The sequence below is a fragment of the Leopardus geoffroyi genome, chromosome C1 (assembly GCF_018350155.1).
Source record: "Leopardus geoffroyi isolate Oge1 chromosome C1, O.geoffroyi_Oge1_pat1.0, whole genome shotgun sequence".
Classification (NCBI taxonomy): domain Eukaryota; kingdom Metazoa; phylum Chordata; class Mammalia; order Carnivora; family Felidae; genus Leopardus; species Leopardus geoffroyi.
Window position 1 is genome coordinate 15,912,507 of NC_059328.1, and position 17,802 is coordinate 15,930,308.

The 17,802-nt window shown below is 42.7% G+C and overlaps 1 protein-coding gene across 14 annotated transcripts in view; it reads right to left on the minus strand.

Moving 5' to 3' along the window:
* Positions 1–287: 287 nt before the first annotated feature.
* USP48 (ubiquitin specific peptidase 48) overlaps positions 288–17,802 on the minus strand; it is a 112,249-nt gene continuing 94,734 nt past the window's right edge. For 12 of the 14 annotated variants that reach the window (XM_045476044.1, XM_045476041.1, XM_045476033.1 and 9 more), the window contains 6 exons: positions 15,875–15,979; positions 10,990–11,145; positions 5,810–5,935; positions 4,381–4,429; positions 1,896–1,922; positions 288–835 (listed from right to left, as the gene is read on the minus strand). In XM_045476044.1, the coding sequence (XP_045332000.1) occupies positions 813–835; positions 1,896–1,922; positions 4,381–4,429; positions 5,810–5,935; positions 10,990–11,145; positions 15,875–15,979 (486 nt within the window). In that variant the 3' untranslated portion in view covers positions 288–812. The remainder of the gene's footprint in view (positions 836–1,895; positions 1,923–4,380; positions 4,430–5,809; positions 5,936–10,989; positions 11,146–15,874; positions 15,980–17,802) is intronic. The other 2 variants (XM_045476043.1, XM_045476034.1) reach the window with 1 other exon arrangement.

The following is a 17,802-nucleotide window of genomic DNA, read 5'->3' on the forward strand; positions in this document are numbered from 1 at the left end:
GTGTGGTCAGAGTTTTCTAAAGTGCAAGATGTACTTGATTTCCCAAATTCTGAATGACGGCAAGATTGGAGGAAGGTGCTATCACAGGTAACAAACATTTGCCATCCTTTCTGTGTGCACGAAAGCCAGGGCACTGAAGCCAAAACTGAGACCCAATCCCTCGCTCACTGCAGGAGACACGGAGGTGCCTCCTCCTTGACCCGACACTAAGAGAGACCAGGGGGCAACGGGTAGTGTGGGAGCCAACACACAGGAGGATAATCCGAAGACACTTTTCCACAATTAAGGCAAGTTTCTTCACTTTCATGCTTTATTCAAAGTAAAATATGAATCAAAGACAGGTATTGGTAAGCAGGTTATGTCTCTAAAGAATTACTTTTTAGTTCAGAGCAGAATGTTGTCCCATCTACTGTGATACAAATCCTTTATGGACCAATGCATCTGGTATGAAGTGCGAGCAGGGAAATATAACAGAACTTTATTCCCTCCCGTGACTATAAATCTCATATGTAAACATGATTTACTGTTACTGCTACTAAACCGGTTCCGTCTTTACTTGCCCCGCCCGCCCGCCACCCTCTCTTAAATATAAAATTTGAAACATTTCCTTCAAGTCTGATGTCCGTCAGTGCAATCTGCTTTATTTGACATAAGGCATTTGGGACAGTCACTTCAGAATAGTTTTCTGCCTTTTGGAAGAGTCACAGAATGGTTTAATTCTTAAATCCATCGTTTCGTTAATGCCCTAACATATGTCAAACGTCTCTCTTCCCTTCTGGTCATTTCTCAGAAGTCAGCAAGTGTCCAAAAGATTAATGTCCAAGTAGACCAGTACCTGGGAAAAGAAACACATGTGGAGGTAGAGCTGTGAACTGAAAATGAAGAGTTCAGGTATTCCATTTGCCAAGAACGCATCATCACCAGGGAATATCCAATTTAATGAGTGAGCACAGCAGCCCCTGGATGGTGAAGGGTAAGAACAGAGCAGCAGACTCCAGGCTTTCCGCTAAACCACGTTTCAGTTGAAAGCCATGTGTTTCCTACGCGGGATCTTCGCACAAGTTAATCACATTTTATTGATGCTTTCATTTGATGGCCATTTCTCATAAAGACATTTTTTGCTTTGTTTTGTTTTGACCGCTTCTTTGTGTAGTAACGTGTAGACAACAAAGCTGCATTGACAGAAAGGCTTTACTAAGGCCAGTGGCTTTGCTCACTTATTTGTTTCAGCAAAGGACCCCTGGTGTTTGATTAAACTCACTCCGAGGCAAAAAAATCACAAGCTGCCACGGACCTCTGGAGTAAGCCAAAAGGAATCAGAAGGGCAAAGGCTCAATCTGTAAATATCAAAGATCTGTATTTGATGAATTAATACTATCGGTATACACAACTAATAGCGGCCATGATGTGACAAGACACCGCTGTGTCTCCATCCAAAGTCGTAATCCAAAAAAGGCCTGAATTCTAAATGGATGAATGAAACCTTTTCACTGAACTGGATATAATTCAGCAAATTCCTTCCCTCTAATGCTCATCAGTTACACACGAAATGTTTTGCTCCAAGGTGGGACTGAGAGGAGGAACGGGGAAAGGTAAATATAAATGCCGTCAGCTAACCCCCCAACCTCCCCACCCACCCGCCCCTCCAAATGAGAAAGAGAAAGCAAAATGGACATCTGGCACCACAGACTTTGAACACACAGGCCGTAGCTGAGGCCTGAGTGCTGAAAAAGATAATGAAGAAGCCCGAATAAAAAATGCATTTAACTAAAATTAATTTCAGTCATGAGACTATATTGGATTAAATTTTAAAATCAAATTACAGCCTTCGCTTTAAGAGAAAATTACAGTATGACTCTGACATTCATGAACAAAACATGACAAATGTGACTTACCTTTAAACCCTTCTTCTGGCATACACACTAGAAAAAAAGAAAGAGAGAGAAAAAAGAATTCCAAAATGAAAACACTGTCGTGACAGACAAGAATGCCTAAATTATTGCAATGCCTAAAGACAAAAAAAAGTTTATAAATAACTTCTAATTACTTTACTCACCCATAACGATTACCTTTGAAATTTTGGGTGAGAATAATCAGATGATGACCTTTCTCTTTGTTTTTACTTTTATCAAAGCAACACACAAGTCAAATACAGTAGAACAATGGCTGTAGCTAGAGCCAAGTTTTGCAGGACTCCAGGGGGGGCCTGGAGAAAACTGTGGGACAGACGCCCTTGGAGAGATGCTGTTGTCTCTCTCACCTTCCCTCCATTCCCACACTCGAGAAGCAACCCCTTCAGACTCATGTAGCCTTTTCTCCTGGTCTCTATTTCCAGATGATAGGCTGATTCGGTTGACCCTTAAACAACTAGGGGTTAGGGGCGCTGACCCACAGCATGACTGAAAATCTACACAGAGCTCTGCACTCTCCCCAAAACTTAACTACTAACGGCTTTCTGTTGACAGCTTCACCCAAAACAGTCACTCGACACATATTTTGTATGTTATATGCATTATATACTGCATTCTTACAATCAAGTAAGCTAGAGAAAAAATATTAAGAAAATCATAAAGCAGAGAAAACACATTTATGGTGCTGCACATACACTTATTTAAAAATGCCCATGTGGGAGTGGACCTGGCACAGTTCAGACCCATGTTGTTCAAGGTCAACTGTATTATTATTTCGTAACATTAGATAAATAATATCTAACAACTTCCTCAATGAACACTAAAGATTTAGTTGGTCTACCACCTGCCCCCTAACCCATGTCCCCTCCTGACAGTGGTATTTTTTGTTGTGAAGCCAGTCAAGTCAGTGTCCAGTGTTCACGTCACCTTTCACTCCATTAACAAGTGCTCACGGTTGAACCCCTCAGTGCACCTTGGTCATACTTCCTGTCTGGTATGACTTTACCTTTCTGGGGGTGGTAATTGCTGCATACAGACGCTGGAAGACCTGTAAACCTCAAGACAGACCTCCATCACTTCCACTCTTCCCCGTGGACACGCTCTGCCGGAGCTGTGTTCCCTGCTCCGATCTGGACTGGGGGGGTGCTCGCCACTGACCGCAGGGCTTCTCTTCTGGGGTTTCCCGTCTTCTAGGGCTGTCTTCCTCTGTTGGATCCCTAGGTTTTGGTTCCACCACCGACTTCGTTCTTGACTTGCACTCTTGTTTACGAAGAGCACACCCGTCCACAGTGTATTGGCAAACGATACTTGAGAGAGAAATATTTGGGGGCCTCAAATGTGAGGGAAGAACAAAATCTGTCTAGTTGTGGAATTCTGGATCAGAACTCACTTTTCCTCAGAATCCTGTGGGCACAGCTCCATCCACTGGTCTTTCTGACTCTTTATCCTATGAAGGGGATTTGTTTTCCTCCCGTATCTCTGGATGCTTTTAGATTCACGAGTCCCTAGAATTTCACTTACTGCATCGGATCCTTGGTACGATCATTCTATATTTTCATGAAACCCTTTCTGTCCTCTCAACGTTTCTCTTATATAGTCCCTAGCTATATGGTCTCTCTGTATTATTTATAGTTAATTTTTGAGCTTTCTTCTGCTTCCTGCATGGACTGCTTCATTTAGCTTCCTTTCTTGAGGCTCTTCATGGACACCGTTTCGTTCCAGACCCTCACTCCTCCACTGTCTGGTCTGGAGGTGCCCATTTATCCCTAGTGAAGTATGAGGACTGGTCAGTGGACACTGGTGGGCCTCACTGAAGGGTTACTGGGAGATGAAGCACTTAAAAAAAAATACCTATCTGTAGGTGATTTTTTGAATTGGCCAGTGTCCCCCGAGTGCGATTTAGCTCATCGCTCCTGTGTAGGAGGCAGAGGCAGCTGCCAGCATCTGAACAAAGACAGGGGTGTTCTCCCTGTCTGCCATGTAACAGCCTCATTCTCGCCTTCAAAGAGCTGAGAAACACATCCTCATTGCTCACGTGACGTCCCGGTGGGGAAGGATCCAGAGAAGGGGCTTGCGCTGTCTTACTGCTTCTTACATAGTTTCCTCTTCTCAGGCTCTGACCTCACTCCCACTGTCGAAGTGCCTGGGGTCCCCTGTGCATCTGTCTGAGGCTCTACAATCAGAATTAACTTTGCTTCTGGTTGACCTTTTCTATTGCCAGGCTTACCTGTGTTTCAGTTTCCTCAGCTCAGCTAAATCATTACTACTCTGTTCTCAGCTTTCCATTTGCCCCATTTTTGCACCCGCCCTTCTCTATGATCTTCCAGGAGAAAGAATGTAAGATTCCACCCTAACAACACGTAAAACTTTTTCAAAGTGAAAAGTAAAAGCACTGTTCGATGGAAACTTCACCAGATATAATTACCTCTCCTTCTAGCAACTTAAATTCCTAAAACAAATGTGTCTTTACCTTGCATGACATCATCCATTGCAGCATAATCTGCAATCGGTTCATCGGCCTAGAAAAACCAACGAAGACAAGTGAAAACCAGGGCAGATCCTCACCACAGGGAAGGCGGGTCCACGTGTCGACCGGTATTTTGCTACAGGACACAGATACAAGCGCTGTCCGGTAGAGAGGCGGCCATGTCCAGGACTAACAAAGGATGTCCCCGCCTACAATGATGGGTCTACACTCATCACCCCCAAACCATACATTACATGTGACACTGGTTAACTGCTCTTAAAAACACCTTCCGATGTGGACATCTATTCCCCTGCGGTTACTAAGCACAAAATGAATGAATGTGAGTTAGGATGCCAGTGGTGACAGTGACAGAGAGCTGGTGGAAACCAGGTCAGACTGGTCCTCCAAAAAATAAGTTAGCCGAAAAAGACAATTTTGTTCCTCCTCGGCAGCAGGAAAAAATCACCCATTCCCCTTTCAGGACAGAAGCCAGCCCTGAGGCTGATGGCTAGCATAGACTCTAGCTGATCGTCCAAGGTACAAGTCCTCTGATAACATGGGCCATTTCAAAGGTTTTAGACCTAGGGTCTTTAAGGGCTCGGCAATTCTAGGTTTTCAGAATAATTCCACAGAACCTACAGCTGAAAGAAAAGCAAAAAGGAAACAGGGAATGGGCAGGCGGTAGGAGTGCGTGGAGGAGTGGGTATTATGGGCCTGCTCCTTTATTTCCAGGGCCCAACTGTATCTCATCAGGACTGAGGCTCCAGATATAAGCATGTATCTCACAGTTCAAAATAGTGAACAAATACAAATACTCTACCGGGTGACGCAGTGGTTGTTTGCCACAGTGGGGATGATTCTGGCCACTAAGAAACCAAAGAGGCAAAGGGAAGGGACAAAACCGACCCCTTAGAGGAGGGTAAGGACAGAACTGGGCTAATGAGGCAGTTCATGGACTCTTCAGGACCCTGCCTTTGCAAAACACTTTCCACCTCTCCTATCTACTGTACCTGAAGCCAATTTCCATGCCCTGGACAAAAATCCCAAGTCAACCAGAAGCATTTAGACCATCGTGGCCGAGCCTCATGTGTTACATTTGCTTCCCTGCTTGAGTGGCTGGTACTTTTGAGCCAAGAAGAAATGAGGGGATGGTTTAATACAAGTATGGTTAAGTAATTCTGCTGATCCAGAAGTCTGGGTGGAGGCTTAAATCTATATTATTTTTAACAAAAATGATGAAAACCCCACAAGAACAAGCGATGTTCTGATCTCCACTCAGTCTTGTGCAGCTGAGCCAGAGTGGGAGCGTCTGGAGGCCAGTCGCTTACAGGCACAGCCTCCCGAGGACCAGAGGCGATCTTCACCACTGTCGCTTGTGGGGACAGGTCATCAAAGTTTTCTAGAATTCCTTACATAAGGAGCCGTTACCTACCTTTAACAAAATCACAGATTCGGGAATGACGCCAAGGGTGCCGAGGGTGGCACAGTCATCACTTAAAATCTTTCCATCAATTGACAGATTCTGGTCAAAAGGAGCAACTGAAAACGCGTGCATGATCTGTGCCAATATAAAAGAAAGCGTGTATGAGGCAAATAATACTGAGACTTACACCCTACTGGAATAAATGAATACATGGATACTTTAAACAAACAAACAAACAAACAAACAAAAGTCCTCAGAGTACAAAAGATATTACTCCTTGCATTCAGCCCACGGGCTCCACTCCTACGAAGACTAGAGTCCTAGCCTATCTAAGAACATCCTTAGGAAGCCTCGTAGAGAACAATCATACCCACGGACCCTTTTGTTCTGTGCATTGCTGCCTCCCCGAGAGAGGGGGTGTGGGGAAATCAAAGGAGCAGGTGGACCAGGCCGGTAGCTCCTCTGGTTTTAAGGCCTCAGCCAGGACGTGACAGTCACTCTCCTCATGCCCAGGTCACACGTCCTTTTACCAGTCAAGTCAAAATTCTTTCCTAAGACCATCTTTAAATTAACCAGCAGGCCATCTGGATTCTTCCTTCTGTCCTAATTTCTTTAGCAAGCCTGGACTACATAATTCACCCTTGGGACTGCTGTATATTCTTAGATAGTCTTGCCTCTAAGAACCAAAATATGAATTTCTTAAGGGAAGGGACCCCTTCATAATTCTAGCCAATTATTAAAAAATTAAGTACATTCAGAGGCCCCTGGATGGCTCAGTTGGTTGAATGTCTGACTCTCGATTTCAGCTCAGGTCATGATAACCAGGGTTGTGAGATGAAGCCCCACATCAGGCTCTGCACAGAGCGTGGAGCCTGCCTGGGATTCTCCTCCCACGCCCTGTGTGCATCCCCAACTTTCGCTCTAAAATTAAAAAAAAAAAAAAAAAAAAAATTAAAACATTAAATAAATTCAGAAAGACTACTATGCATAATACTTAAACATTTTTTCAAATTCACAAAAATGTCTTCTTTTTTTTTTTTTTTTTTTTTTTTTTTATCATTTCTGGGTAGTAATTACCAGTGGGCAGGTAAGAAGTTTTGGCCTTGGACAGGAGCACATGGGCACCTTCAATGATATGTTCTAATTTGTAACTTGGAGGGTGCATTCAAGAGTATTCATTTTATTATGCTTCATAGTTTACTTACATACTCAAGTGAATGTTTTATTATATGTATGCTTATTACCAATATCAACGATGGTAAGGGAAAACCATCCTAACCTTTATATGCACGCTACTCTACTCTCTGAATCTGGAAAGATGAAGAAGCCCTGAGACAATCGTGTGTATAATAGGGCCCAAGAGCTTTCCAAGACAAGAAAACTGTCACTGGAAAAGTGATTTTAATTATGGCATACAGAAAATTAGGAACAAGGATAACAACACGGGCCTCCTCCATGTTAGGCCTGAATCTTAACTGGACTTCTCAAAAGGACACAAGCTTCTGAGAAACAGGTGGCTGTGGGGTGCCTGAGTGGCTCAGTCGGTTAAGCATCCAACTCTTGACTTAGGCTCAGGTCACGATCTCATGGTTGGTCAGTCTGAGCCCTGTGTTGGGCTCTGCATTGCCAACGTGGAGCCTGCTTGGGCTTCTTTCTGTCTCCCTCTCTCTCCCTCAAACAAAAAAAAAAGACAACACAGATGGTTCTGTGGCTAACATGCACTGACATCATCAATCAACTGCCTTTAAATCAATAAGCCTATTTCTTGTAAGAAGTACTAATAGGTCACTTCTACCGAAGCCAGCCCAGCACATAGGAATCAGGCAGAGGTAACCAGGTTACCAAAGAGGAATCGGGAGGAAGAAAGCAGAGTTACAATGGAGGTGTCCATTACGAACTTAATGTGGGCAACGTTACCGCTGCTTGACTGCAGGAACACCTGCTGGTATCCCAGAATACTGAGCGTCTTTGCACCAGCCCCGTGAGGTTGGACAAAGCAAACACATCCAGACATGAGCACCCTCACTGAGGGGTGGATGCTCAGGACTTTATGTATTGAGCACATGGCCAAGGACACTTAACAACGAATGAAGCTTTTATTAAGAAGCCACCATGAGGGGCGCCTGGGTGGCGCAGTCGGTTAAGCGTCCGACTTCAGCCAGGTCACGATCTCGCGGTCCGGGAGTTCGAGCCCCGCGTTGGGCTCTGGGCTGATGGCTCAGAGCCTGGAGCCTGCTTCCGATTCTGTGTCTCCCTCTCTCTCTGCCCCTCCCCCGTTCATGCTCTGTCTCTCTCTGTCCCAAAAATAAATAAACGTTGAAAAAAAAAAAAAAATTAAAAAAAAAAAAAAGAAGCCACCATGAGTCAAATGCTTCGTTCAGTGCGGGAAATAACAAACATTGAGTGAGGAACCCCACATGGGAGGCGTTCAGAGAGTGAGGGCAGAACATGGCGGGGCTGGTGGCAGAAGGTACATGTCAGATCTGGGGAGCATGGAGGACAAGAAGAGTCGGTTCTACAGCTGGAGGCCAAGGCAGGTTTGTAGGAGAGGTGCCATGAAAGATGAGCAAGTGTTTGCTAGTGAAAAGAGCACACTCTACTTCAGAAGAAGGGAATAAGCCAATCAAGGGCACGGAGGCCTTTGGCACAATAACGCACAAGCCGTAAAAATGCCTGAGTATAATTTAATAGTATATAGGTGCAGGATGCCTGGGTAGCTCGGTGGCTCAGGCGTCTCAGCTCAGGTCATGATCTCGCAGCTCTTGAGTTTGAGCCCTGAGTCAGGCTCTGTGCTGACAGCTCAGAGCCTGGAGCCTGCTTTGGATTCTGTGTCTCCATCTCTCTCTCTGCCCCTTCCCTATTTGTGCTGTCTCTCAAAAATGAATAAACATTAAAATATAACATATATCATATAGGTGCAGCATCCCTAATCTATGGCGCATACGAGGAACAACCATATGCTGTCCTAAGGGGAACAAACCCTGTCCTAAGGGGAAGCCACCCTGCGCTCCTTGCTACGACGCAAGGGTGTGTGGCCTAAAGGAAACGCAGGGGCGATGGCTTCACCTGGCAGCCATCCATCCTCGGCACCACCGTTTCCTCCTTACTAAGGCAGGCAGCGCGACTGCTCAAAACGCGTCTGCGGGAAAATGAAATAATACAACCGAACACCGAACATCTTCTGCAAAGGGAGATGAACCAACTGCAATTCCATTTACTTTACGGTATCAGAGGTGGCTGAATTAATCATCAGGCAAGACAAACTTCTTAAGGTTTTAAGCCACACTAAACGCGGATGTCTAGAATAAAACATTTACAGTTGTACAAATGATGCCATCCTATTAACTTGGAAATGTACTCTCTCCATGAGGAAAGGCTCCATCGAACGTAAAAGAGGCATTCCATACTTTAAAAACAAAACAAAACACCCACCACCACTAACTGAGGGCCACACTCGTGCCCACCACAAACCCCAATGCTGGCCAGGCTGCCAGGCAAAAGGTCACATCTAGTGGAGGCTTTCAAAGCTCCCACCACTGAGCAGCAAGGGGAAATTACATTTCACTGCCCTTTCCTTTGACTCTGGGTCACGGCAGCTTCAAAGCCCGGGTTGGGGAGGAAGGACACTGCAAAGGACCCACCGGAGAAGAGCACGTTGGGGGTTTCATCTGAACTGCTGCTGGCTTCTAACAGCTCCTCCGTGCAGGTAACATGTTCCTAAACAGAGGTTATTTCTGCTGACTTTTGATTTGTTCTTCAAAAATGGTAGTCCATAATAAAAGCAGCACAGGCTTTTTAAATGTCTTTATCCACAGGGGCTCTTTTTGTAATTTAAAGGTTTTGAATGTTCGAGGTTTACCACTGACAGGCAAAAAGCCGGTGACAGAAACAGGCTTTCTCAGATGTAAAAGGTACAATAACAGAGTAAAGATATTATGCCAACACGTTTATTTTCAGAGCCATGGGTTCAACTAAGGGAAATACTGTTCCCAGGACAATCTGGAACATATAACACCCTCAAAGGAAGCCTGTATTTTTGCCTCAATTACAATGATAAATATCAGCAGCAAGAAAAAATGCAGAACCAGTAAACTATGCCACATGAAAGCAGCAAAGAGGGAAATTTGGTCGACTTTCTGGATATATATCAGTGTCTGAAACCGATTAGGGGCCAGATTTCTTTTTTTTCTTTTTTTTCACGGGCATCTTGAACTTATCAGAGCCTCTTGCCTAGATTTTGGGACATACCACTCATTTACAGTATTTTAGTATTGATACGAAGAAATAACAAAATCATCTAGGATTTTCAAAATGCCTACACTGCATTCACTCAACAATGCTTGCTTTTGGGAGGGGGGCACGAGGGAGTGAGACGGAGAGGAAAACAATCTAAAACAAATCTTTAAAAACCCATTTGGAAAACATCACTCTATAAAGAGAGGTAACTTTAAAATTCTATCAAGTAGACTTATCTGACACCAAAAATATTGTGGTAAAAAAATTCCAGGCTCACCCAAGTGAATGAACGATGCAGTAGCTGCCTTTTATTTCCCCTTAAGTTTCACAGCAGATCCTGGTAACCGGCTCAAATACTTATTAAGTGGTCAAAGGAAAACATACAGCACAGTAAAGTGAGGGAACAATTACCCCTGAACAACCTCCGCGTTCAGCACATTACAGGGCTCTCAGTGTTTCCCATAAGCTACTCAGAACTTGCCCACGGTTTCAGAATCCAAACCACTTTCACCTTCACAGAAAGAAAGATTCTTGGCTATTTTGTGTGGCTTCTTAAAAATTTTAACTTATTTTTAAGTAATCTCTACGCCCAACACGGGGGCTTGAACTCATGGCCCGAGATCAAGAGTTACCATGTTCCACCAACTGAGCGAGCCAGGTGCACCAGATCTCGGCTATTTTGAAAACTTTTTTTTTTTTCTTCAAACCTCGGCTATTTTGAAAACTTTTAAAAGAGTTATTTCAATTTATTGAAATTTATTATTCAATTTAATGAATATATTATTCAATTATTCAATTTATTCAGGCGTTATTCTGAAATCAAAAGAAACCCCCCTCTCAACGGATTAATACGAGGAGGATCGACCCTGAAAGAAAACAGAGACATACATAAACACAGGGCAAAGCAGGAACGCAGGAAGGTCCCTTCTAAACCAACATTGTATTTTCCTCACCTGAATTTTCAATTCTTTTAGTGTCTGATTAGCAGAAACAAGAAGTGCTTTCTCACCACGGACTTTTCTATGTCGCATACTGCGCCGAATGACTTGCTTTTGATAGGCTATGTAATTCTGATGGGTTATCTTTTGCCGCTTCGTCCCTCCATTGCTCTAGAATAAAAATCCAGAACAAACAGAGCACTGAGATGATCCACTCTGTGTGACCCATGCTCATAAAGTTCATCAGATAGACAAAAGCAATTTACTTTACTGGTCCCTTAACCATTTGAAATTCAGTGTCAACAACGAGTAGAAACTCACCCGATCCTTACTTAGTAGGCTCACATAAAATTGGAAAAGAGGATGTGTGAGATATACCAGTAACTACGTAAGCAGCAGGTTTTTGTTTTTGTTTTCTTCAAAAAATTACAATAAGAACATTTAAAAGCAAAATGGTACGTTTGAACCTTCACTCAGAAAAACACACGTGATAAACTAAAAAACGTTAAGATTACTAAATTTAATCCAGAAACAACCTGAATCGTAATGTTTGTATTACACGATTTCTTTTGAGAAGGCGAGGAAGCTAAGTATAAACAGCTGAGAACGTTCAAAAGAAAAGACAGTATTAATAAAGACATCAACTTGGTTTGACTAAAAACGGGACACACTGTGCCTCTTGATGGGATCAAGAAAGAGCTCTGTCTGTGAAAGATCTTTGTGAAAAATTTTAGACCTGAATCTAATCAAACATTGAGAGCCGATTTCCAATGTACAAAAATTACAGAGACCAGAGAAACAAACTGAAATCAATAATGTATGGGGGCGATCAGCTGGATCAAGGATCAGGGACAATCTACACGACATTAAAGGTCAAAGAAGAAAAGAAAGGGGGTAAGGCGGTAGGACTGGCCTTCTAGCTATGATACAATGTACACCCTGACAGTTGCTTGGAGGAGGAAATACTATTTTACATCTTTGGGATACCTGGAAAATTCTGAGTATGGGCAATAGGACACTACCTTACTTATATGCTGCTTTAAGTATGTATGTATTTTTAAATTTTAGAGAGAGCAAGGGAGCAGGGGAGGGTGGGGGGAGGGAGGGAGAGGGGGAGGGAGAGGGGGAGGGAGAGGGAGAGAATATGAATATGAATCACAAATAGGCTCCATGCTCAGCATGGAGCCCGACTCAGGGCTCAATCACACAACCCTGGGATTATGGCATGAGCTGAAATCAAGAGTCAGATGCTCAACAAACTGAGACAACCAGGCACCCCTGATTTAAGTATTTAGGGGTGAAAACGCACGACAGATACTATTTACCTAAAGATAGTTGGGCAAAATATGCAGGCATACATACATACATACATACATATATATGGATCCAGAATTCCTAATGCGCCAGTCTTAAGAAAAAAATGATAGAGAAGAGCCAAATATCTTTCTACGACACCCCCATAAACACTTCATAAGGAGGCTAAGAGTCAACAGTCTTCTGTTAACCAGGCCAAGGAGTGAGAGGCACAAGATTCCTCCGACAGTTTTCCCCTGCTTTAATTAAATGTGGATGAGGTAAGCCCCAGGCCCTGGCTCTGGTTTCTGCAGTTGTCACTGAGTGTTAGCTGCGCATGAGCAGAGTGGATCAGGGGCCATTATGGACACAGATGCCACATGCTCATTACTAACAGAGATCCAGGGATTTACAAAGCAGACAAGGATCGGGACGCAAGCAGACAAGAGCACTGGCTCAGGGTGACACCTGCTGGCTGGGCTCCACGCAAAGCCAGGTTTCGCTCTAGCCCTGAGGCTACAGAGATACACAGGTGGTTCTAACATTCGTTAACAAGTTATGTGGGGGACGCCTGGTTGGTTAAGTGTCTGACTTTGGCTCAGGTCAGGATCTCACGGTTTGTGGGTTCAAGCCCTGCGGTGGGCTCTGTGCTGACAGTTCAGAGCCTGGAGCCTGCTTCCGATTCTGCGTCTCCTTCTGTCTCTGCCCCTCCCCTACACACGCTCTGTGGCTCTCAAAAATAAATGAACACTAGAAAACATTTTTTTTTTTTTTAAGTTATGTGGCAAGTGGAGTTAAGGAAAAAGAGAAGCACCTGATTTTGGCTCAGGTTATGATCTCAGGGTTGCGGAGATCGAGCCCTGCGTCTGGGGCTCTGTGCTGACGGTGCGGAAGCTGCTTGGGTCTCGGTCTCTCTTTCCCTCTGCCCTCCCCTGCTCATGTGTGCACATGCTCTCTCTCAAAATAAGTAAAAACACTGAAAGATAATAACTTAAAAGTTGATGAAACATTTTCCTTAATCTCATCCGCAGAAAGGAAAGATGAAGGTGGACCTAAATTCTCCAAATTAGGAAGGATAAAAATATCTACAACGTATCCAATTTTACTTTAGAAATACAAAACACAACCAAATTACAAATCCCTCGGCATTAGGCAAGATATATTTTTTAATGGCTCTGATTTTAAATGGGTCCAAAAGCTTTTCCCAGAATTATTTTTTCAAAAAAAAAAAAAAAAAAAAAAAAAAAAGAATCTAAATCCAACTATGTGACAAAAACCAGCCCACTGGTTTTAGATGGCTTTCAATTACCTAAGCGATATCTGACACTGGGTGCATTATTAACCTGAACTGTAGAAAAGGTCAAAGTCAAAGGGACTGGGTTGATCTAGCTTAGAGAGGGAAAAAAGAGGATTTGTTCCTCCCCATTAAGGACAAGTAGAGATGCATCATTTCCTATTACAGGGATTTAAAACCGTAATTACAGAAGCTATCCGTATTGAACTGTAATACATTACAAAGAAAATGTTTCAGGACCCTGAAGGTCTGAAAAAGCTTGCCATTCTTCTGGGACCATCTCCTCTTTTCAAAAGGAAGGCTACATTTTTTTGAGGGTCAAAAATATTTAAAACATTCTAGAGTATGACAATATCCAAACAAGGAGAGGGAAGACAGAAGAAAATTATAATGTATACATAAAAAAAAATTATAGCATAAAAAGTGATGTTTCCCAGCATTCTCTGTCATATTTGTAAATACGAAATCCGCTGTCATCCACAACTAAGAAGAGTAATTCCACATCCACTCTTTAGAAAGTGCTGTGGTTATAACCACAATGAATAAAACTAGACATTCAGAAACGTTGGCTTCCCAAAATTCTAAATCACTTGAAAATGTAAAGAGATTTCGAAATTAACTCAGGCTGAAGAGCAAAGCTTGAAATAACAGAAACTAAAGACAATATGAACTTACATTATCTATCTTTACAAACTAATTGACAAAGTTTACCTCTTTATTCAGAAAATGAGTCAGCGACAACAGATTTGGGAAAGAAGGAGATTCCCAACTGATCAGAAAACCACACTTCCAAGAGACAATCATTAAAACGATATAGTACTGCCAGCCAAGCAATGAAAGAAACTAGAGTCCTAAGTCTGGATCGAGATGTTCACTGCCCTCCACAAGCATGCAATTTTAATGTATCAACTGAAGTGAGCAAACAACCTAGTTTGTGGGTGTGGGATTTGCAAGATGGATTCTACGAGGCGATGGGGACATGAGAAGAGTTGATGACAAACACGGTTAGGAGTTAACCACAAAGACAGGTCTGCAAACTCCAATCAAGAGATAATCTCAAAAGCCATCCCAAGAAACAGAAGACCTACATCGACAAAGATACGAATAAGCACGGTATTTACAATGTCCCGTCAAAACAAAACAAAACAAATCGGCATTCCTGTAAAATGTATGGGTCTGGCTCCTTCTGAAGCAAGGGGCCCTCTGATGTGGACCGAATGAAACACAAACTGGCCTCACAGAATGGCTAACCAAGGTGAGCAGGGTGGGACCCAAGTTCCCGGTACCGTTCTCTGACAGGTATTGACAGCATTTCAGGAGCAGGAACAAGGAGGGGAAAATGTGGATCTCTCTCTGTGCCGGGTGGAAAACTACAAGTAACATTCACTGCACAGAGACCAAAATTCCAGCCAACAGGGCTTTTCTGACTTTCTTATGGTGAAAATGAAGTTAAGTATCAGTGTGTCCAGATAGGTCTACTCTGTTAACAGATGTAGCTGATGGAGACTCTAACATTTGTATTCCTTTAGGGAGAAGGTTAAACATAGTTTGGCTACTCTATTTTAGCAGCAAAAAATAAACAAATAAAAATGAATATCTCAGCTGATACAACTAATTGTAATTAAGGAGAAATTCCATGAATTTAAGGTATCTCAAGTAGTCTTGACTTTTTGGGAAGCTGAAACTTATCTACACCTTATATCAACCATATTCCCAAGTTATTCCCCATTCTTAATACCCTTTTCTCCAATGTCACTATGCACATGCAGAATATAAGCAGGATAGAACATTATAACAGAATACACACAAAACAGGAAACTTTAAAAGAAAAACATTAAATTTGTCACAAGGAAATAAGAAAGACTAACGCTGATCTGGTCATTTTACTAACACCTTAATTACAAACCCAGAAATCTCTTCTATAAATTCAATTACTAAGACCATGGTTGATTTTGTTTGTAATGAGGGAAATGGAGTTAATTTTTTCATACTTAAAGATTCGATGATTAAGCAACACACCAAGATATGTGTCTCGATTTAGTCTTCTTTTCCAGCTAACGATTTGATCATTATATCTTAGCCTGTGTTACTTAATAGCAACAAATACATTAATTCTGGAATAATGCAGTTCATGGGATTTTGAGAGAAATCAGGGCCACTACTGTGTGCCACCAAAAGTGAGGAAAAGAGGGCAAAAAAGGAGGCCAAGAAACCAACGTCCCACACGGGGTACAGACATATGTCCAGGCGCAGGGAGAGGCTGCTTTCAGAAAAGCCGAAGGTAGGACAATGAAAAGCAGCTTCAACACGTACTTGATTAAAATCAGGATCTTTTTCTCCATCTGGTTTAGCTTCTTCCTTATCCTCCTCTGTTTCAGAACTACTCACATTCAGCTCCGGAACTGAATCCTTCATCACCTGAATGCAAACACAGAAAGAGAGAGGGAGGGAGGGAGAGAAGAGAAGAGAGGGAGGGAGGGAGGGAGAGAGAGAGAGAGAGAGAGAGAGAGAGAGAGAGAGAGACAGAGATGGTCAGAACCTTGCAGGGCAAGTCTTGGATGGTGTGGGGGCTTTATCAACAGTGGGATAACAGACCAAGCAGAGGATCAAGACTCAAGTTTCTTGTGCTCTTTTAACACGTTAGTTTGTATTCTAGGACTTACTCTCTTCTGTATAACGTGCTCATCATAAATGTAAGTAAGCAGTATCTGCAAGAGTTACTACTATCGGGCTTTTACAATGATGTGATTTTGCAGAAGTTCAAAGAGGCTCTAAGCTTATCCTGGACCCTAGCACAGGGACTGTCAAACCACTCAGACAATATTCCTTACAATTGAGAGAGGGAAGGATGGAAGGGCAAGTGCTCCTCTATATTGTGAAATACTGTTGTGAAACTCCAAACAAACAATAAAGCTTTAGATAAACTGGATACCATTTTTTCTAATGTATTTATTTTGAAAGAGACAGAGAGCATGGGGGAGGAGCAGAGAGAAAAAAGTCCCAAACAGATTACGCCCTGACTGCCCCAAACCCTTTAAGAGGCTGAAACTCAGGAACCGTGAGATCTTGACGTGAACCTAAGTCAGATGCTTAACCCACTGAGCCACCCAGGCGCCCCAAATGGATACTATTGTAGATACAATTGTATACAGGGACTAATAGGCACGAACACAGAAACATTTACCCTCATTAACTTCATTTTCTCAGCAAAATGAGGAAATAAAGGCCTTAGTTCAACTTGTAAAGGAGAACCCAAGAACTAAAGAGCTTAATTTGTAAATTTATCCTCCTAAAACAATGTGTTTGGTAGCTATCATCAAATAAAAAGTAGTTTCATCTTTAATTCCAGCAATCCTGCAATCAACTTAATGACATGCACAGAGATCTGGGTCAGGATCTACCTAAGAGCTATCCCTAATATAATAAAAATGTTCCAAATCCAATGCACAGCAAGTTTTCACACTCCTGTTCCCAAAACACACCTCAATCTGTCTACTTCATTCTCTTAGAGATAAATGCAAGGGGCTCTAAACGGACCCTCCTTATTCCTGTTCTGCCCTTGCGAATTCCAAAGACCATGGCCATGGCAACCTTTTTAAAGCATAAATCATATCACACTATGACCTTGCTTACAACTCTCCAGTAGCTTACATCTATACCTGGAATGAAATCCCAAATCCCTGGTATGAAGTATAAAATGTGATAGGATTTGCTCCCCCACTCCATACCACTATACATTGATAGAGGAAACCTCACTTTAGACCCATCCTGTCCACTATGGTAGTCACTGGCTGGCTGCATGTGGTTCTTTAAATATAAATGTATTAAAAATTCAGTTCCACAGCCGCCACAGTCACATGTGAATAGTGGCTACCATATCAAACATACGGCACCGACACAGAATGTTTCTATCACTGCAGTAATCTCTACACATGACTCACTCTGCAGCTTAAGCACATTAGGCTTACCCTCTGCCTGAAGCTCCCTTCACAGGCTGGATCTCTGTGCTCCACCAAGATGGGTTTCCCGTCCATTTCCCATCTAACACCGCCAACTCCACCTCCTGCCATTTCCCCCTTTACCCTGCTTGATTTTCGTCAAAAACACTTGTTCCTGCATTATCATCTTATTAATTTGTGGGTTCTAGATCTTTTTTTAAATCGAAATGATTGATATACAACACTATATTACTTTTATTACACTGCGAAATGTCCAAGAACGCTGGTTCCCTTTGCCATCAT